Source organism: Prinia subflava, chromosome 8 (assembly GCF_021018805.1).
Source record: "Prinia subflava isolate CZ2003 ecotype Zambia chromosome 8, Cam_Psub_1.2, whole genome shotgun sequence".
Classification (NCBI taxonomy): Eukaryota; Metazoa; Chordata; class Aves; order Passeriformes; family Cisticolidae; genus Prinia; species Prinia subflava.
The window spans coordinates 26,991,241-27,012,480 of NC_086254.1; the positions used below are offsets into that span (position 1 = coordinate 26,991,241).

General features: G+C 52.9%; 1 protein-coding gene across 2 annotated transcripts; it reads right to left on the reverse strand.

Moving 5' to 3' along the window:
* Positions 1-66: 66 nt before the first annotated feature.
* Positions 67-20,850, reverse strand: RBBP8NL (RBBP8 N-terminal like). Of its 2 annotated transcripts, none has more exons than XM_063404297.1 (15): positions 20,684-20,850; positions 16,503-16,661; positions 13,686-13,824; positions 12,369-12,411; positions 11,869-11,964; positions 11,417-11,529; positions 10,343-10,415; positions 8,966-9,132; positions 8,407-8,495; positions 7,326-7,489; positions 5,420-6,185; positions 4,765-4,864; positions 2,711-2,772; positions 2,279-2,399; positions 67-1,119 (listed from the first exon to the last, which is right to left on the reverse strand). In XM_063404297.1, the coding sequence occupies exons 3-15, from the start codon at positions 13,750-13,752 to the stop codon at positions 1,001-1,003; spliced, it is 1,980 nt and encodes a 659-aa protein (XP_063260367.1). In that variant the 5' UTR covers positions 13,753-13,824; positions 16,503-16,661; positions 20,684-20,850; the 3' UTR covers positions 67-1,000. The 2 variants fall into 2 exon arrangements, with proteins under 2 accessions (XP_063260367.1, XP_063260368.1); XM_063404298.1 differs by lacking the exon at positions 20,684-20,850 and adding an exon at positions 20,507-20,621.
* Positions 20,851-21,240: the final 390 nt, after the last annotated feature.

Here is a 21,240-nt window from a genome sequence, read left to right on the forward strand (position 1 = left end):
CTTCGTTCTCGTGAACAGGCAAAAAAACCAACGTTGAAACAGAAATAACTGCAGGTAAAGGAGGTGGGGGTACACCACAGCAGGAATTTGCTCTGGCACTTCTGTGCTGGTCTGTTTTGTCCCTGTTCTCCACCTGTGTGCCAGGAACAACCCAGCCTGGCTCCTGGATCAATGCTGTGAGCAGGGATGCTCACAGCAGCTCTTCCCATCTCATTCCATCAGAAAAAAAAAAAAAAATTACTAAGAACAGTTTATCCACGTGAAAAATAGCTCCCAGCAATCCTGCCAGGGTCAGTATGAACTGCCAAGCGGGTGCTCTGCTGTGAGCTACAGCTGGGTCTCACACACTGACCTTTTCCAGGCAATGCAGGACACACTGGGGAGAGGGAGCACCCAAACCCTCCCTTCCCGTGCTCTTCTCCCTGCTCTGTCCAGGGACTCATCCCATCTGTCTGCCCATGTACCTGCTCCTCACTTAACTAGAGAAGAAAACTGTGGACTTTCTCCAGGTCAGACAAGAATCCACATGTGTATGAAACCTGGGTGGGAATTTAATTGAAGCAGGTTTGTGCATGGGGCTCTGCAGGGTTTGGTTTGGTCACCACCCCTCAGCCAGCCACTGGGACATCCTTCATGAGGAGAGGGGTCTGGTAGTCCTTTCTCCAAGTGAAATCCCAGGGAAGAACAAGGTTCTGATGCAGGGTGAGGGTTGCAAAGAGACATCTCCTCTTCCTAGCTCCAGTCTGAGGGTCTGCTCTGGCACAGGGCTGGGGTCACTGACTGTGGGGCTCCTCCAGGTGTCACCTGCATGGCTCATCCTTGCCCAGCCTCTCCTGTGGCATTGAGTGAGGAGTTTCAGGGTGCTGTGCTCATAAACGAGTCCTTATGAATTCCCCACAGCCTGGCCCAGCATGACAGGAGGATTCTCCCAGCGTGGGTGGGATTCTGAGGTCTCTGAGTCCTCTCCTTTGGTCTGCAGTTGCTCCATCCTGCCCTGCTGTTAACTCTCCTTGGAAGGATCAGTGTGGGAAGCAGAGCAATTCTCCAGTTCCTTTGTGATCCCCACTGGGCATTGCTCCACTTTGATCTTCTTTTTTCCTCTCATTGACTTCTTAGATCCTGTAAACAGCCAGATGACAGCAGGAGTTAACCACAGAGAAATGGATTTACACTTCTGGAGTCAGCATGGCCTCATCCCAAAATAGGGACAGCGCAGGAGGAAGCAAAGCTCAGCAAGGGAAAGATGAAGAGAAACCCCTCACATGTGAGATGTGTGGGTATCCAGGGGAGGCTGTTGTGATCCTGGACACAAAACAACATGTGAAGCACAAACAGGCAGAGAACAGACCTGATGCAGAAGCGTCCCTGAGAGGGTACCCAGACCAGCAAGATGCATTCTGTGGATTTCTTCCTGTTCCAGTGTGGCTCATGGCCCACACCACATGCTGGGAGAGGTGCCACAGCCCTCCATCACTCGATTCCTGCCACAGCTGCACCCACCCCTCACTTGGGACATCCCCATCAGTCCTGGAGGGCCAAATGTGTCTGCCCTGGGCTACACAGGGCAGCCTCCTCCCCATTTCTCTGAGTGGCTGGTTTTGTTCAGCAGATCCTCTCATCACCCAGCTGTGGTGCTGTCCCCTGAGTGAGCAGGGCCCTCTGAAGGCCGGGCTGTTAAACAAGCTCCCTTCAAGCTTAAGCAACAGCCCTCTCTACATTTATGGTTGGGCCAACACTTCCCTGTTTTTACCACCAGTACAGAGCAGGTGAGCAGCAGGGTTTTTCTGACAGAGCATTTTTTAAGGCCTGACAGACAAACTGCCTTATCCTTGCCCTTATCAGGAGCAGTTTTCTGCTTATTCACCTGTAGGAAACATGGGTGCAACACATTCCTCTGTCAGCAGGGAAACATCCACAGCCACACTGGAAGATCAACAGAACGGGCAGAAACCTTTCTCTGAATGTCAATAACTCACCCCTGGGAACCTGGCCTTCCCCAGTCACTGCCTCCCTGACCAGATAAGCAAACACAAAGGACTAAGCTCTGTTAGCTTAGGTGCTTGGGGTGCTCTCCTGGTCACCCTGTGAGGCTGTCCTGGCTAACCATTAGCAGGGGCTCCTCTGGCTGGAGATATGAGTGCTGCCAAAACGTGGCTCAGAGGAGCATGGAGAAGAGCCCTCCTCTCCACTCTCCTTGGGAATTTCTCACAGGAGTCCCTCTGGAAGCAGCAGAAGTTGTAGCCCTGAGCTCATGCCCCAGGGAATTTCTCCTCCCTACCTTTTATCCAGAGATCCTGTCCTCTTTTTCTCTTCCTCTGCTGCACAGGAACTTTGTCTTTGGTGCAAACGTATTTCCCGTCAGCCTCAGCTTCTGGTAGGATCTCATCTTCATATTTCTCCTACACCAACAAGAAGAACAGTCAGTCCACAAACTACCCTGACTTTGCCAAGGAGCTAGTGGCTTTGCCAGGGACCTTTGTGACCATTGCTGTGGAGTGATGACAAATGCTATTGTTCATAAACACTCTTGACTGGCTGGAAAGAGTGGCACTATCCCTCGGCAGCAAGTTGTGCAACAGGGTGGGAATGAGGTTTGGCACCTGGTGCAGGAAGAGCCATCACCTTCTGGAGGGAGCTTGGGCTGGGACAACCTGTCTTGTGTCTCTGGGACCCGGCAGCCTAAGCTGATGCCTGAGGAGAACAAACAAACCTCGCTGTCCGTCGTGTCTGGCTCATCGGATTCTTGCTTCACAGACTCGGCATCATTGTCATCTAAAGAAACAGAAAAAGAAGGGGTTTTGGCTGTGGGAGGCTTGACAAGCTCATGAGCAGATGCAGAGCCACTGGCCCAGGCTCACAGGGCCACTGAGCAATAAGCAGCCACTGCAGAAAGCAGCTTCAGCAATAAAGTTGTGAAGCTGAGGCACTGCAAGCTACGTGGCCTGGAATGAATGTTTAGGAATGATCCAACAAGACTGTTGGGAAACCAGCTCTCAGGAAAGCTGCATCCACAGGACTTTGCTACGCCAAGGTCACAAGGGCTGTCCCAACATCTGTGGCTACATACAGGTGGGAAACTGGGGGGTACTTGAGCCCCAGACTGCACCTTCTTGTTTGAGCCCCAGGTGGGGAGAAATGTGTTGGGGTGAAAAGGCCAAAAGGGACAATTCTACATTTGCTGCTGGTTCAGTCAGTGGCTCTTGGCAGGCAATGTGTGCTGAGAAGTAGAGGAAGGAAAGGCAGGGGAGATACTTCCCTTCCCAGCAAAAGCATTTCACTGTTCACAGACCCTGGGGCTACACAGCCCCAGACACGTACCTGCACACCCCGACCTCTGCACACACTGCATCTCCATGGGCTGGGGGCTGCTGCTGGTGACATCACCCTGTCTGCACACACAGTAACACACCTTGGCTGGCCATGGTGGGCAGAAAGAGCTGGGCACAGGGCTATGCCCTCTTCTGAGGGGCAGGGGCACCCCAGCAGCTCAGTACTTGCTGCTCATCACACCCAGGTCTAGCCAGGATGGAGCTCAGCAGGGCAGCCCCCTCTTACTGTGCCTGCAGAGGTGGCAGAGCAGGTGATGCTGCTTCCAGGCACCCCTGGGTTCCCTGTAGCCTGATCCCATCCTCACCTTATCCTTCTGCAGGTTTAAGGTTCATTAGAAAGTGCAGAAGTATTTGTGTATTATTTCCCGGGCTTTGTGTCAACCTTAAGGTGAGAACTGAAGAAAGTCCTGTATTCCCACACCCAGAATGTAATCAGCTGAAATTCTTCTGCCATGATGATATCTCCTCAGCATGTAAATCTCAGAGGACTCGTTTTTCTTTTTTTCTTTTCCACCGTGAAAAATCCTGCTCTGGAGAGTGTTCCCAAACCACTCCGACACGCCCAGACCAACTAATCCGGGCGAGCTCAACTTTCTGGCCAAGCCAGTAAGGCTGGTCCTGAACAGCTCCCAGCAGACGTGCTTCCCACTCTGATCCCCATGGCTGCTGCCTCCCACCTGCCTGGACAAACCTGGCACCTGTGTCTCGAGGGGGTCAGGCAGGGAGAAAGCCTTGGAAGGGCTCTTCTGGAGGATGGAGCAAGGAAAGGAAAGAAACCATCCTGATCTACCTGCAGGTAGCAGCATCGCTGGCTCTGTGTTCAACCCTGTGTGCTGTGTCACCACAGGACACACTTTGGAGCAAGGGGACACACAGGGAATGTTTTCCAATGCTAGTCCTGCAAACCTCTTGCATTTTCCCCATCTCTGCTGGGACATTCTGAGCTGCTTCTTCCCTGAGAGGAGTGGGAAATGCTGTGAGCATTGTCTTGTTGCTGCTCATTGTGGAGTGGGTTTTGGCAAGAGGTCAGAGCTACACTGACTCCTTAGCTCCTGGAGAATTCCATGCCCTCAGTGTGGAGTGCAGGGTGCTCTGCTGACTGTGTAGGGACACCCCACGGGTGGCTCCTGTCTGTGCTGGACAGAGACACTGGGCTGTTCTCCAGAAGAACCAGGATTACTTTCTCCCCGTATGTACTAAGCCTGAATTTTGGACAAATCTAGGGTAGAAAATTGAGCTCTCAAGGGCAGAAATGTGAAAGCTGAAGCTCCCCCAAAGGCCCAGAGATGGGAGGCAGGAACACTTGGTCCCTGGAAGGGGGGTGTGCAGGTGTGTGCAGAGCCCAGCAGAGAGCTCTGGGCTGGGAAATGCCTTCACCAAAAGGCACCTTTCACTCTCACCTTCTCAAATGTCACATTTGCCTGGGGCTTCTTACCTGCTTCTCCCTTCTGTGCACTGACATTCTGTCTCATCCCAGCCTCAGGAATGGTCTCTGGTGAGGAGTTGTTTGTCACATATGCCCGTGAGAGCGTGAGCTGTGGGACACAGGGATACAGGGAGCACAAAGGCCGCTGTCACCAGGCAGCAGAGGATTGTCCCCAGCCCTTACTTGGTGACAGTGACACCCACAGGGACAAGGACACAGGAGAGGTTCCTGTGCACTGTACTGTGTTTGCAGGGAGCCCAGCAGCCTGTGGGAGGGGGCACAGGCACTGCCTGCCCTTGGGCCTGGATGGAAACCCTATGGACACTGGAGGGGAGGTGGGGAATGAGAGCCAGGACTGAGCAACCACGGCTCTGCCATGTGCTTCACAAACATCAAACCCATCCTCCCACAGGATATTATAATATATAATATAATAATAGAATAGAATATAATATAATATATATATAATATATAATATATAATATATAATATATAATATATAATATATAATATATAATATATAATATATAATATATAATATATAATATATAATATATAATATATATAATAATATAATGCTTGGCCACAACGGTCCCAGCAGCAGTACTGGACACCCTGGGGTGGGCAAGGGGCTGCAGTGGATGTCAGCCAGAGCTGTACTTACCACAGCTGCATCCTCCTCCTCCTCCTCCTTGGCAGCACCAGGCAGCGGCCGGGTGGCACTGGGCCAGTGGTAGGGGCAGCGCAGGTCGTCCCTGTGTGCCCTGTGTCCCCCGTCCCCGGGGCTGCCGCAGCCCCGCAGCTCCCGGCGGCGGGGCCGCTCCGTGTCCCTGCCGCGGCCACAGTCGGACAGATCCAGCGGCGCGTCCGCATCCTCGTCCCTCGCCTCCTTCACCTTCGCTCGGAGCTCGGAGCGCTCCCGCCTCCGCCAAAGCTCCTTCTCCTCCCTGCCATCCGCAGCATCCTCCAGGAAGAACCTCTCCTCCTTGCAGCCTGCCGCGATGCCCAGCCACGGGGACAGCGGCCGCTCCCCGGGGGACAGCTTCGTGTCGCCGTCTGCGCGCTGGCCCGGCTGGCACTGCTGCAGGAGGAGATGCTGCAGCCGCTCCCGGTGCTTGAGGAGCTGCAGCTTCTCCTCCAGCTGCTGGTCCCTCACGTACACCATGGTGGCAGGGAGCTTCAGCAGGGCTGCGTGCTCCTCCCAGCCGTCCCGGGAGCGCGTCCTGCCCTCGGCAGCGCTGCTCCGGAGCGGGTGGCCGGGGAAGCCGCCGCCGTCCCGCTCACCCGGGCCGCAGGGGCTGCCCAGCCCCAGCTGGTGCAGGGAAAGGTGCTTGTGCAGGAGGCAGAGCTGCTCCCTCCGGGCGCTCAGTTTTAGATTTTCGTAGGACGGAGCAACCTTGGGGGAGTCCAGTTTGCTTGCTGTTAAATAACTAAAAAAAAAGCAGGGGAAAAAATTACCTTAAGTAGATCACATTAGGAAAAAAAACCCCACAGAAACAAAGGCAAAAATCAGAAAACAATCCCCTCAAACCCCCCAAACAACAGCAAAAAGCAAAACAAAAATCCACACTAGCATTAGAGTTTTCCCATGGTTTCCCATGGTTTCCCATGGTTTCCCATGGTTTCCCATCCCCTCTGCAGGGATGTGTGTGGTCTCTCCTGCTCTTTCCATGCGCTGTTGCAGCTCTTGGCCAGTACATCATGTTTGTCTTTGGGTCCTGATGGCCAGGGGCAGTCAGCAGTGGGTCTGCACACAGTGCAGGAAGCCATTCCCATCCACCATCCAGCAGCAATCCCCTGTCCCCAGGCCACAGCAGCTTAAGGCAGGGGTTCAGTGAGGGTAAGGATGCAGTGACCCCTCACATCAGCACTGCTGCTGAGAAGTCACTTTTTGAATACTGTCTTACAGCCAGCAACATCCTAACTACCCCCCTGGGCTTTCATAGTGCCTGAAGACCCCCGGGACAGAGGAAGAACCCACCCTCCCCTAATCTCACTCATTTGGAATCTTTTGCAGCCATCCTAGGAAGGTTGGTACAGTGCAGGAACCTGCCCTGCAAACCCAGTCCCTGCTGCTGCTGGTTATTTGGCAGTTTCCATGAGTGCAAGCTGCTCCCAGGAATGCTCAGCAGAGCTACTCACACTCTGGGAAACTCACTGTCTCTACAGGTGAACTCACTGGCCTTGCTCAGCCCTCTGTGCTCCTGGAATCAGTGGGGAGGATAAGCCTGGGAAGTGCTGAGCCCTGCAGGAAAGCCCATTAGAATAGATAAGGAGGAGCAGGAATTGCTGCCTGCCTGGGACAGCCCTTCTGCCTGGATGTGGGGGCACTTGTTCCACTTTGTGGGTCTGTCTGAGGAGCTGGAATAACAAGAGCCTGCTCTTGTTGGGCTGGATTCCAGTCATTTTTTACTGCTGTAAACTGGGGCATGCCCCCCTTCCCAAGGCTGTGGGACAAGTTTGGAGAGGGAGGTGGACAGACACAGTGAACACTGGCCATCCATCCATTGAGGGACAGCTGCAGAAGGCTGTGGGTCAGGCCCACACCACGATCCCAGGCTGGTACTCACGCCTCGAGGCTGGGGCTGTGCTCGCGCTCCGGAGGGAGAGGAGTCTTCCTCGCTGGAGGAGACACTGCTGCCCCTGAAGGACTCTTTTCCAGGAGGCAGGGTCTGGAGCCAGGTCTCATCAGGGCAATGGTTCCATGCAGCTGGTTGGAAATCCTCTGGGACGCCTGTGGCACAGGACAGAAAGCCTGGGTGAGCCATTCTGCAGTGTGCCCTGGCTCCGGGGAGCCCGGCTGGACTGGGACACATCTCCTCACCAGTGAGAACAAGAGAGCTCCTGAGTGTGCTGCTTGATATGGTTCTGGTCAACAGTTCTACCTAGTTTTTATTCATTTTTCCAAGAAATTTTCCCTTCATGTACTCTATTTCCTGGCTGCACTGATTTGTAGCACAGGAAGTTTTGCATCTCCTCTTAAGCCATGATTCAGTGGCTAAACCAAGATAAGACCCTGCAAATTCCTGGTCCTATAGTCAGGCCTTTTTACTCATGCAAGGCTTTATTCATGCAAACTGCTGGCACACACTGGTTTGGTGGGTGTATTTCTGGTGGAGCACCTGGGCCAGGACATCGTTGTCTCCATCAGCTGTCATGAAAGGCTCACCACATGTTCTGACTTGACTTTCCCCTGCCCACCTGGAGATGTCACCAACAATTCCTGTGATCCCTGTTAATTATCCCCACAGCCTGCCTGCAGCCTTACCAAAACCCCTCTTCACCTGCTCTTTCAAGTTTTTGTGGAGGTCGAGGAAGCAAAACCTGTGCCAAAACAGAAGAATCTGTGTGGGTGTGTACGTGGGCTTGAGTTCCCATGGCCAGGAGCAAGGTCCAGGTCCTGCAGTCTCATCTCCCAGTGCCCAGTGTCACTGTGTCACTCAGCAGCCCTGGGCTCACACCCTCTCTGTGTTTGTCCTTGCAACCACTGAATGCCAGGCCCTCTGGAAATGACAAACTTCCCAAGTCTGGCTAATTGTTCCACCCCTCAGGTGCCTCCTGCTCTTTCCCCATCCCAATCTTGATCCAGTTCAGATGACCACAGCAGTGGGGAGAAGGCCTGAGGACATCAGGCTGCCTCTGACACCTCACCATTTCTGCAAGGCTGACTTCCTGGAGGACAGTGCCTGGAGAAGTCCTGTTGCTTGGAGAGCTTCTCTGGAGCTTCTCTGGAGGCTTTTCTGCAAAAAAATACACAACCAGCTGCTGTAATGATCCTCCAGAGCTGCTGCAGCCCTGCTCTGCAGTGGGCTGGAGTCATGCAGCCTCCCAGGGATGCCACTGCCTGGTGCCAACCACCTCTCAGTGAAGATTTGAGTCAAAATTACCACCTGGCTCAAGCCAGCACCTGACTGAACGTGCCCTTTGTTGCATGTGTGGGTGGCAGGAAGGGAATGCCATGATCTCTGAATGAATTTTCTTTCAGTGAGGGCACCCAAGCACTCTTTTGCACTAATGCAGAGCAGAGTGTTTCTCCCTTGACCTGCATTTCCCCCCCATCAGCTTTTCTGTCCATGGCAGTGTCCATCTGAGCTGCCAACAGCTTGGTCTTTGCTCTCCAGACCCTTTCCCAGAGCAGTTTTGCACCAAGGCTCAGTCACTCTTTACATGCCCACGTCTCTCAAGGGTGGCAGGAGCCAGCAGCACCCACCTTCACTGAGCTTGAGGTCAGGCACATCCTGGTGGGCTTCTTCTGTTTCCCTGTGCTCTGCTTTCTCTGTGCTGGCATTCCTGCTCACTGGGGACAGTAAAGTCAAAGGCGAGCTTGGTGTGGGGCAGCTTTCTCTGGAGGAGACTCCTGGGGTCTTTGTCCTGTCCCTGTTGGAAGGAAAAGGACATGAATGAATGAGAAGGGGCAGGAGAAGGAAGGTTTTGGAGCCACTGTACTGAGAGCTCTGAGCCTGATATACAAATATAAATATTTATGCATGTGTGTATGTGGATATACCAGATCCTCCTGCCACTGCAGCTTATCAGCAGCCCAGCTGCAGTCTGGGGCATGGACAGAGCCAGCACGACAGCCCGAGGTGTGATTGCCCCACTTGGCTGTGGGTAACGTCGCAGGAAGCCACGATGTTGGGCAAGCCAGGACCCAGCTGTGGCTATTGCAAAAGCTCTGTGGGAACCTGGCCCTGGCTGGGCTTTCAGCCTGATGGAGGGGTGGATTCAGCACAGGGATGTGGTGTCTGCCCCCTGTCACCAAATCAAGATGGAGAGGATGATGCTCTCAGTGACACAAGGGAGTGCCTGAGCCTTGGAGACACACACAAAGTCCTGGATGGACTCTGATGCTGAGACGTGGATGTTTGGCTGGAAATCTTCCTATCCAGCATCTTAGGGCAGAGCAGGGCAGAGCAGAATCACTCAATGCTCAGCAAGCCCAGCCCAGCCTACATCTCTGAAGCTACTCAGCCCTTGGGAAGCACTGGGGAGTAAAAGCCAGAGTTTCTCTTTAAGTGGATGGTGCTCCTGTGCTCCAAAGAAAACACATTTCTAACCTAATCCCTCAGTGCTAATTCCTCTGGACTTTAAACCCTTGAGGAATGAGCTGATTTGTATATATTGGCCAGCCTGGCAGGTTATTTGGCTTCCAGCACAGCACTGTGCTGGGCTGTGAACCTGCTGGTGCAGATCACTTCTCTCTCTTTAACCCCATCACTCTCCTTCTCCCAAAACCATCTGCTTCCTGCAGACCCTCTCTGGCTGCTGTAGGAGGGAAGCTGGTGCCATGGAAAAGCCATGGAATCCCAGGCTGAGGTCTATGCAAGCTGCCCAGGGCTTTGTTTCTGGGGGGTTAAATATCCTTGTTCCCCAAAAATGAATCATTGGATGCTGGTGAACAGGGGAGTGAGCAAAGGTCAGCAAGGATTTTGAGATGATTAGGGATTTTTCCATGTCTAACATATACAGGAACCCATGGGCATTAGATGCTAAAACACCCCTGAGGATGCCACAGTCTGGACATCCCTGGGATGCCCTGGTTGTTGCCAATGCCCCTTGTAAAGAATGGAACCAGGAACGTGCTTACTCCAGGCTCCGGAGCCTCTTCAGTTCTTCCTTGAGAGTTTTGTTCTCCTCCCTCAGGCGATTGGTCTCGTTTGCTGCAGGGACAGAGGGGGTGCTGTGAGTTGGGATGCTGCAAGGATGCTGCTCACAGCTCACTGGGGTGCCCAGGGGAGGAGGAGGGAACAGCACTGGGTTCTGGAGGGATGCCGAATTTCCTCCCTTCTTTGTAAACATACTGGGGCTAAGGGATAAAAGGGAGCAACTTTGATCAAGATTGGGTCTTCTTATGGGTTGCTCTTGGGGGAAGAGCACGACCCAGACGAGGCAGAGGTGGGTTGGGCACAGTGAACATCCTGCCCCTGAACACCAGGGCAGGGTGATGAGTGGCTGCTGTGTTAGGGAGAGAGCTGGGGGTCTCGGGGGGGATCAGACAGAGGCCAGAGGGAGATGTGAGCACCCAGCACTGGGTGCTGCAGTGAGGAGGCCACAGAGAGCACGGGTGGGCTCCCAGGAATGGTGCCTTGCCTTGCTCCTGCTCGAAAGCAGCACTCAGGGAGCAGTGGCGTAGCAGGGGAGATAAACCAAGGGCTCTTGGCACCTCTCCATCCCTCCTAAATTCCTTATCTCCTTACCCCCATGACCCTCCCTGGGCTGGTCAGATCCCCAGGGAAAAACACCCAGTGCCTCAGCGGTGCTGGGAGCTCTGCCAGAGGCTCAGAGAAGATCCATCACACGTGTTGCTTGATTTCCTTTACCCGTGCTGAGCTGCTGCTGTGACTTTCCTGTCTTTGCCAGAGTGTTGCTTCTGCTGTGCCAAATGCATCCTTTTTCCAGGCAGCTGACACAGCCTGGAATCTCTCATTTTTTTGGAGGTGTGGAGGGCTGCAACCCCCAGCTCTGATGATTTGTGTGAAGGGTTATGTCTGCTTGGGGGGACATGAGCTGCCATCCACAGTCCTGCCCCCTCCCTTCTCCCCATTCCCAAACCCTTCCCAGATTCCTGCTCACCATGAGGGCTTATATGCAAATATCTGAGAGGGGGATTAACTGAGCAAAGACTCAGCCTGCTAAGACCAAGTTCACGGTGGGTACGTACAGAGGATGAAGATGTGCTGCAGGCTCTGGAAATGAGAGGTCTCGTACTCATTCTGCTTCTTTTTGGCCAGCTCCTGGGTGACCATGCATCTGTCACAAAGACCAGCTCGCAGCCTGGAGGGAGGAAGCCCCACAGCTTGTTACCACACAGTTTCCATGGGAAAAATAAGTTCCTGCCCTCCCCACAGGGAAGTGTGAACACCCAGAACATCACCCAGAATCAGCCCTGCAGCCCAGCACTGACCCCTCCAGATCCAGCCCCACACCACCAGCCTAGGAAAGCTCCTGTGAATGTGCCCAGACTCCTTCAGCTCTCCCAGCAGCTGAGTAAAGGAAAAAGAGAGGTTTCTGTGCTACATCCCACTCCTGGGAAGACAGCAAATCCCAAACTCTCCCCCTAGCACCGTGCAGTTGCTGCCACTCAGCAGCACCCTACTTAAAAACAAATCCTACCTGTTTTCTAACACCTTTACATTTTCTTTAAGGACTTTCTGTTGTTCCCTTAATTGGTGATTTTTAGCAAACAGCTCTTCAATTCTCTGAGCATCGCTAGTTGAAGAAGCAGAACAAAGAAAAGAGGGTTATTAGATTTCTTCCCAAAACCAGTGCCTTCATCCACAGCACCCTTTTACTTGTGTGGCAGGAGGGGAAACAAATATATTGGAGTTTGGAGCTGCCCTGTGACACCCTCCTTGGAGTCAGCAGCTTAATTCCTCCCACTTAATTCCTCTCCCAAGGGAGAAAGCACTGGGTGGCACAAGCATCACCTGCCAATGGGAAGGCAAACTGGAGTTGGGCTGGGATCACCCCAAACCCTTCCTGGTACCAAAAGGCTTGAATTTGGCAGTGCCAGAAAGGCAAATAGTGCTCTCTAATGCAGCAGTTTTGGAGAATAACTCAGGAAGTCTGAAATTCCAGTGGGGTAACCTCCCCTGTGCCCCAGCATCGCTCACCGGCACTTCTCTGTCGTCAGCTCTGTCACCTTGCTGTGCAGACCTGGAACATTGAACAGACACAGGGGGTGGGTGTTTATTGCCAATTCCCCAGCAAACAGCACTGATGGAATTTCAGGAAGGTGCAGGGCTTTGCAGAAATCTCATCCATTCACAAGCCTTGTCTCTGATAAGGAGTAACACATTAAACACAACCACAGTTTAATGTAACTGGGAAAGTTGTACAAAACGTGAGCTCGTTTTGTATCCCCACTATTTAGTGAGTCTCCATTTCCTTTGCAGACCCTAAAAGTCTGGTTTAGTTTTGTTTCTACTTTACTCCTCACTACAGCCTGCATTTCCCAGGTGGGCAGTATTTTATAGCTTTCAGGGTTGGAAAGCATCTTGGAGAATATTTACAACTGAATGGCTTTCCTTGACGGATCTGCAGACATTGTATCCTGTCAAATCTATTTTATGCAAAGTAGATGTAAACATGTGGTTTAAATTGCTCAACAGTTTCCTCTAACTCTCACACAGCTTGAAATTACACAAGAGAAGAATGAATTCATAAGCCAGAATCATCCAAAAGTGCTGAAGTTTTGTTCATAATATTGATACTGGGAATTATTCTAATAGGAAAACAATTAGACTTGGCACTTGGTTGCTTAACCTAATGGGTTTTATTTTAATAATGTATGACCTGAGAAATAATTTATTCCCTAGAGGAATAAGCTATCCAACCTGACTCAAACATTTTCTTTAACAGAGCTTCATCTCCTGCTGCTTCTCTCTTATAGATTATTGCATCTTTCCGCTTTCCCTTTGATCCCTCAGTGTTCAAATACACTCCAGTCCTTACTGCTCAGAGCAAATGCCCAGCAGGTGTGTGTGTGTCACCCCTGCAAACCTCACTGTTCACCTTTATCACAGACCACGACAGCAGGAAAGGAGCCAAATCCCCATGGTTAATGCTTGGAGCAAGTGGGATTCCTGCAGGGATTGAGCAGCTCCATGTCTTGCTTTCCAGCAGCATGGAGTGCAGCAATGTCCTCTCTCTTCTGCTCCTTCTCATCATTCAAAAAATTACTTTTTTCCCAGTATGCCAATGAGAGGTACAAATATGCCATCAGTGGGTGTTCCCCCCTGAGGGACAGGCTGTGACCTCATGTCCCAATCCATCCCCGTGGGTGCTGCTTGCTCAGCACTAATCCCCAAATCTCCCTAATCCACACCTGCTCCTCCTCCCTTCAGGTTATTTGACACCAGATGGATCAAGGTGGCATTACAAAGAAATGGATCTTGGCCAGTTTTTATAAGAAAATTTTGTCTCCCTACCTTGCACCTCTTTCTCATGGATTTCCTTGAGCTTGTTCAGGAACTCTGCAAAACTCTCTGTGGTCATGTTCAGGGCTGAGTCCCACACCTGTGTCCAGTGCTAGGATGTCCCTTTGCTTCAAATTATTCAGGTTTCAGCCTAAAATAGAAAGAAAAAGTCCAACAAAAGAGACGTGTCTGATGCATGTGGTGTTCTGGAAAGGACAAAGCCCAAAGCTAGGAAGGGAAATCATTTGCTCAACCATGGGATGCATTTTTGTCCACCCTGCCTCAGCACTGAGCATAGCAAAGAGCATGTATTAGGTACCAGGAGAAGCCCAGCTGGAAAATCAGGCTTTTCCTCTACTTGTTGAGCTGTTAAAGTTGCATTTCTCTGGGATAAGGTGGGGCATCTTCTTGAGCATTAGGAAGGGACTGCAGAACTCATGCTGGGACCACATGGACACTGATGATCGAGAAATTCACAGCAGCTTTGGTTCTGGAGTCTGATGGACTCACCTCCTGCCAGGATGCTCCCTTGCATCCCTCCTCCCTCTGGCACCATGCACAGCTTTTACAGAGGCAGCAACAGCACTTGGTCACCCACTGTCATTCATTGTCATTCATTGCCCAGGCTTCCTACAGCCTCACTGGTTGTAGTCTCTTTGGACCCTTGGGAGTCACACAACAGAGCTTCTTCACCCAATTTTACAGAGAAACCAGGAGAGGTGGTGTCCAGAGCCAGGATCTGCAGGAAGCTGGCATGGGCACAGAACACATGGGGTCCTCTGGAACCACCAAAACCACACTGGGAAAGAGGAACTTCCACACGAAGGTGTTTAACTTCTCCACGTTGGAACTTCTGCTCCCCAAAGTCATTCTGGATTAATGAGTCATGGCGAGAAATTCCGATCCCAACAAAGCACCTGGACACTCAGCCTTCAACCACACAGAGGTGACCAAGGAGAAAACCTCCCCTCTGATGCTGGAAAGCAAAGAGTGGGCTGGGAGCTGGGCTTTGCAGCCCCATGGGGAAGGTTCGTGCTGGGCTCCAGCGCTCTCCCAGCCCAGCCCCACCCGTGCCTTTATCTGCATGCGGAGCAGGGATGTGCCAGATCGCCTGCATATGCAGGATGTGGGCACGCAGAGCTGGAAGAAGAAAGTTTCCCCTAAAGCATCTGATTTTCCAAAGAAATGAGGCACGTGCCAGCAGGCACAAGCAGCGAGCTCGGCACGCTCGGATCGGCGGGGCAGCTGCCTGAACACGAACCATCCCGGAGTCACTCTGCTTGGCTTTTGAGCAAACTGGGGCAAACAGAGTAGAGATCTCACTCTCTGGGGGAACAATTAAAAAGTATTTGTTGCTCCTGCTTTCCTGGGCATAACCCAGCCATTCCCAGGGCTGGCTGATCTAATCCAGCAAATAAAAGCACGGTGAGGCTCATCCAGCTCGAGATCGGCCACTGTGAAATGGGATTGGGAACTGATCTCAGCCCCAAGAGCCACAGCTGAAAAACCAGCCAGGGGAAATCACGGGCAGCTCTACTGCAAAACAGAAGAAACCCCTCCTGATGTTAATGAGGGCACTTCCCAGGATCACTGAGTCCTGAGTTAGGCTCTGCCCTGGGCAAAGCACCTCCCCAGGGCTGAAGGGAGGTTGTGAGATCAACCAGTGCCATCACAGGATTGACACCCCAAGTGCCGGCTGGGAAGGCTTTGAAGCACTCAGGCATTAATTCCAGTGCTGTAATCCGGGTAGGGATTGCAACTGGGAGCAGAGGAGTTGGTGGCTGCGTGTGCTCCTGCTGTGCTTGCTGCTGCTGGATCAGGTCCTGCCCACCTTGTACTAAAGGGTACAGCCCTTTCGCCAAGGCTGGTGTCTCCAAGGGCTGCAGCCAGCATTTCGAGACACAGGCACTCAGCTGTGCCATCCCGGGAAGGTGACACCCTGGCTGGGACTGGTGCCAGCCCCTGCTCAGGGAGCAGGGCTGGGCTGGCAGGGGGTGGGAGGTGTGAGGGCAGCCCAGGTGCTCGGTGCTGGGTCTGGATCCTGCAGCTGTGACTCAGAGCTGCAGGCAGACCCAGTAGAGCAGGATTTGGGGCTGGGGTGTGAGCAGCAGCTTCACCATGCACAGCTGAGGCTGTGGTGCCACCAGGGGTTTACTCCTGATTTTCTTTTCCTCGAAGCCCTCAGGTGAGTGGGGACCTGTGACCTGCTGCAGATCCAATCAGCAGGGAAAAGCTGCCAGTTTTGGTGCTTTTTGAGATGCCAGAACCCATCTCTGCCTGCAGATGGAACAGCCACTCTGTGGAAAACCCGGCGAGGACCTCGGGTCTCGTTTGTGTGCACTCATAGGAACAGAGATCCTTCAGGAGCATCACTCCTCCTATGTCCTTTTCCAGGATTCAGCCTTTTGCTGCAGCAGAGCAGCCCCACCGACAGCCCAGGCTCCCCGAGGGGCTCAGCTCTGCTCCCTCTCACCCGGTGTGGATGAGCTCCCCGCTCCTCTCCCCTGCTCCGGAGGATTTATTGAGGGGGATTTACTGCTGAAGCCCAGACCGTGGAGCTCGCTCCCTGAGACGGGGATTTCATTTCCAGCCCGAGCCCTTGCAGAGCTGTCGCTGTGAAATAGAGCCGGCCGTGCCGGGCGCGGCCCCGTGGAGGGGCCGGGGCAGCCCTCGGGCATCCCGGCACTATTTCAAAGTGATGGGTGCCCTCTGCAAACACAGCCCCAGCGTCGGGGACACAAAACAAGCTCCTCATCCAGCCCCTAAATCTGCAGGGTTTGGGAAGCCCAAGGCTGGGGTGAGCTCTTGTACTGCTGTGGCTTTGCTCACCTGCTCTCTGCATCCCTCGATGCTCAGGGTGGGATGAGGGCTGCAGTTTGGGGCACAGGGTTCCTGGGATGTCTGCTCTCATGCACGGGGCTGGAGCAGCCCCCAGCATCTCCTGGGTACCAATGGCATCTCTCCTCGGGCAGGATGCTCCTCTTGTGGCTGGGAAAAGGAAAAACAGCAGGGAGGTTATTTTCTGTCCCATCTGATGGGGCTGGGGAAGGGCTGGACTTGGACAGCTGGCTCTGACAGCACAGCCAACCCCCCTTCCTTGGTCCCCAGCGAGTTCCTGACTCCCCTGTCCCATCCCCAGCACTGCCTGTCACACTCACAGTGAGCCACAGCACATCCCTACCCTGAGCCCTGTCTCCTTTCAAGAGGATGAAGAAGCTCATTAGCTAAATGAGCTTAAGTCATTAAAAAAAAAGGCAGAAAAGAAAAAGGCAGGACTGTGACATTCTGATACTGTGGGATCAGTGAAGCTTAATGGATTTACCACCAGATATTTCCCCATCAGCAGTGCTGGAGTTGCTCAGCTCCAGGCTGGATTAGTGTCACACACCTTTCTCTGGGCGAGTGCCGGGCACAGCTGCTTTCACCAGCCAATCTTTCCTTCCTTGGCTACCCTACTATGTTCATGGTCTAATTTTAGAATTATAAAACAAGTTTGTACTCAGAAAAAACTGCCTGATCACTCATGGAAAATCTGCAGTGCCAGGAGTATTTCACAGGCCAATGTGGAGCTAATGTTCTTTGCTGATGTGCTTTGCTTGGCAGTTTGAGGGGGGCTTTTTTGGTAGGTTGAGGGATTCTTTTTTTGCTGGGTATTTATTTATTTGCATGACTTAACATGGCACATTCTGCCCTAAAATGGAGCCCAGTGCCTGCTTTCCACCGTGCTGGGTTTGCTGTGGGTGCTGCATGTGGGCTGCCAGATTGCAAAATTACCTCCCAACAAGTGAGACAGGAGGAGCAACCTTGGCTCTTGCCTCTCCAGGGAGGAGGATTTGCTGCCTTCCTCTACCTCACACAACCTGAAAATCCTCCCCAGAGCAGAGCAGCTGCTCAGTGCTGCTCCACCAGCCCAGGGGCCGGTCTGCAGCAAGCCCCAGGGTTGTCTCTGCTGGCTGCTGCATGGGGGTCCCACAGGGCCATCTGGAGCTGCAGCACGGCTGTGACCTGCCCCGGTGGCCCTTGGGGTTTGTGGGGACTGGTGCTGGTCCCAGCCCCCTGAACCCGTTCAGCAGGATCAGCAGCACCAGGGAGATGCTGGCCCTGCTCACGTGTGCACAGACCTGTCCCACTGCAGGAAGGGCTGAGCTGGAGCAAACCCTCCAAGATGCAGCTAAGCCTCAAGTCCCAACCTGCACACTGATTTACTTCTATCCCAAAAAGTCTCTGTTGCCACAATACAGCACAGCCCTGGTGATCACAAGCTCTGCAGCTCAATTTCTCCTCCACCACCTTGGCCCTGTGGAGGCACCTTCTGCTTTTCCAGCTGCTGTGGCAATCACCGACCCCCCAATCTGAGTTTTATTGCATTACCTCATTTCTGCTTGAGCCCTTATTCCCCCTGAGGGTCCTTGTTATTCTTTGCAATAGGGACATCCCTCCTCCCAACAGAGTCTTGGCTGCCCTGGGCTTGCAAGATCACTAAAAGCAGAGCTGTTGGTCCTCTGCAATACCTGAATATCCCCAGGAATCCGTTTGACTTTTACACAGCAGGGTGAGCAGTCCGGGGGTCTCTCCTTGCATCGAGGAGGGAGATTGTTTCCTCCCAACCCCCAGCTCCTGCTGCTTTGCTGAGGTTTAACAGTAAATACTAGTTCTGCTCCCCACTTGAGGACAAATGACATTTGGAGCCACCAGCCATGCCATGGTGCACCCCAGAGTGTGGTGGGCTTTGGGCAGATCTGTGGGCAGGCCTGTGTGCCCACAGCAGGATTCAGAAGATGATTAAAAGTATCCACTTATCTGCCTGTGCATCTCAGGGTAACCACAGGTTCTATAAACATTATTCAATTAACACCTCAAAATGCTCTGGGAAGTGGGTAATGAGGCATTATCACCTTTTTCGGGTGATTTAATTGAGAAGTGGTGAGGCTCAGGAATAGCTCAAGGCCCTGTTGGGATTGGAGGCACATGGTCACTGCCCATCCAAAACACTTCCACTGCCACCCCCAGCTCCAGAGCAGGAAAACACCCTGGGAATCTCTGACAGAAGGGGTTATCACCCCACCCTCTGCTTGTGATCCCGTTATGCTGCTCATGGTGCCTGGAGAGCATCTCGGTCTCTCTGTCTTCTCCTCCATGGCAGGAGACCTGCCCAGGAGCAAGGCTCAGAGCCCACACTGCTCCTGACACGGGCAATTCATCTTTCCTGCTCCTGCATGGGAACGCAGGTCTTGTGTGGGAGAACGGGCACGAAGATTCCTCTCAACCACATTTCCATCATCTGGCACCTCTGCTGTTGCTGTGTGAGGGGTGCATGGGCATCCAGAGTCAAGATAATGGCCATGAAAATAATAGATCTCTGTCCCCTGGGTATGGAGATATCCCCAAATATCCCCAGAAGATTAAGTCTTGGAAAGGATCAGCTTTTCTCTTCAGCACCATTTTAAAAAGGAGAAATGTGCTAGGGAGACCTAGCCCTGCAAAACCCTCCTGAGTGTTCAGCCCTGCTGCAGCACCAAGGATGAGTCTTACCAACTCCTCCCCATGTTGTGCTGTCCAGCAGCTGGGACAGACAGAGTTGGGCATTTTTGTAGACTGAGGCCTCTCTGGATGTCCCAAGTGCCTGGTGACACACTGGTGTTGGGGACACATCGCTGGGCTAGGTTTTGAATCAATGCATCAGTGTCCTGCACCCTCCAGGGCAGGATCTGTGGCACTCTCAGGACATTCCCCATCGTGGCACTGTCCCAGCAGAAGGGACAAGGAGCAGGCAGTGGGGACAGCAACTCACAGCAACAAACCCCCGTGCAGGGAGGCAGTGTAGGCACAGTCCCTCCTCTGCAGCAATCCCACCATCACTTCCTTCCTCCTGGAGTTAAGATAGGGAAGGAGGATGCCAGCCCTTGGTAGAATTACACCTCGTGCCTGGGGCTGCTGGAAGCCCAGCGAGCTTCAGCCTCTCTGAATATTTGTACTGCCTGAAGGAACATATCTGGACAGCCCAGGAGGGCACTGTCAGGATGTCCCACAGGGGACACAATGGGGACAGATGGACACCTTGCCCAGCTAGCAGGGGTCACCACAATCCAGCTCCAAGCTGCCACCGAGGGAAAAAAGCAGCAACTTTGTTCTCAGTTTGGCAACAGAGATGAGTTCAAGGTGTGAAATGGGGTGGGAAGGGAGCCCACCACTCCATTTTAAATTATTTACTGCCCAGCATGTGCATGGCTTGGTGCAGGTCAGGGGTCTGAGATGCTGCATGGAAGGTGGATCAGGTGTGGAAAGGGGTGATGCCTCCCCAGCACCCAGCACTAACACCCGGGTGCTGCCTGCCCAGGATGGGCACATCCTGGATCCCACACAGTCTCACTGGCCACAGCTCTGTTCCCCCATGGCTGTCACACTGCTGGATGTTTGCTCAGAGAAGTTTTCTGTTCCTGCCGCTGGTCCCCCCTTGCTGGATGCAAACATGACTGGTCTCCTCAGTACCCACATAAACCCTGACACCCACACATTGCTCTGACCCTCCACAGCTATTTCCCTCCGTCTCAGTGAATGCCATTTCTCAGCATTTCAGATTTCAGGGATATCCCATTACCTTTCATGCTCGGGTGGAAAACGCCAGAGGAGATGTTTTTGTTAAGAGGAGAGCCCCGGGGTCGTGGCAGAGCAGCGCAGCCCAGGCAGGCTCAGATCCACTCCCCCCAACCCCTCAGAGCTGCCCCTCTGCCACAAACCATCAGCTCCCCGTCTGCTACACTACACAAATCCAAACTTCCTCCTCGAGCTCCGAGAGGGGACAGAAAAGCAAGCAAAACCCATGACACACCAACCTCTGCCCATCAGATGGAAGCTGGAGCAGGCTCCGTCTGCCGGCACCAAGTGACAGCTCCCGGCACTCTGCTGAGCCAATTTTGGGCAGCTCTCTCCCTCCAGCTGCCCTCCCAGCCACACAGCACTGCCCAGGCTGCTGCGGGACAGACACAAATGAGTGCAAGCACAGTACTCACGCTGGAGGACTGCCCTGTGTCTCTTCCTGGGCTCCTGGAGCTCAGTTTAGGTCGCGATCAGGAGACGGTCATCTGGAGACAGGAGTGAGCAGTGTGGGTGAACTTGCACAGACAATAAGCCCTAATTTTTTTCCTTGCAGCCTGACTGGTTCTACTGGTTTGCGTTTCTTTGCCCCAGCAGCAGAAAGGAGGCTCAGCTCGGCTAAAGCCACCCAACAGGTTCTGCTGTAACACAAAAAGTGGCAAGACCAGTATGGTGTGAACTCAGATAGAGATTTGATTGTTTTCCCATAATTACAGCTCAACCTGCGCTGCTGGTCGAAGTCAATCACATTAGCAAACAGACCCTTCTAAATAATTCATCCAGCATTAAGATGGGAAGCTTTTTTGTTTTACACAATTTGGCACTTTTTGAAAAGAGAAGAAAAAGAAAAGGAAATGTGACAGCAGCAGCAGGAGCAACAGCATCCTAGTAAATAGAGTGGCACAGCCCAGGGCACACAACTAGCCCCAGCCCAAAAACTCAGGGGAGGGGAAGAGACGTGCCCAGATTGACA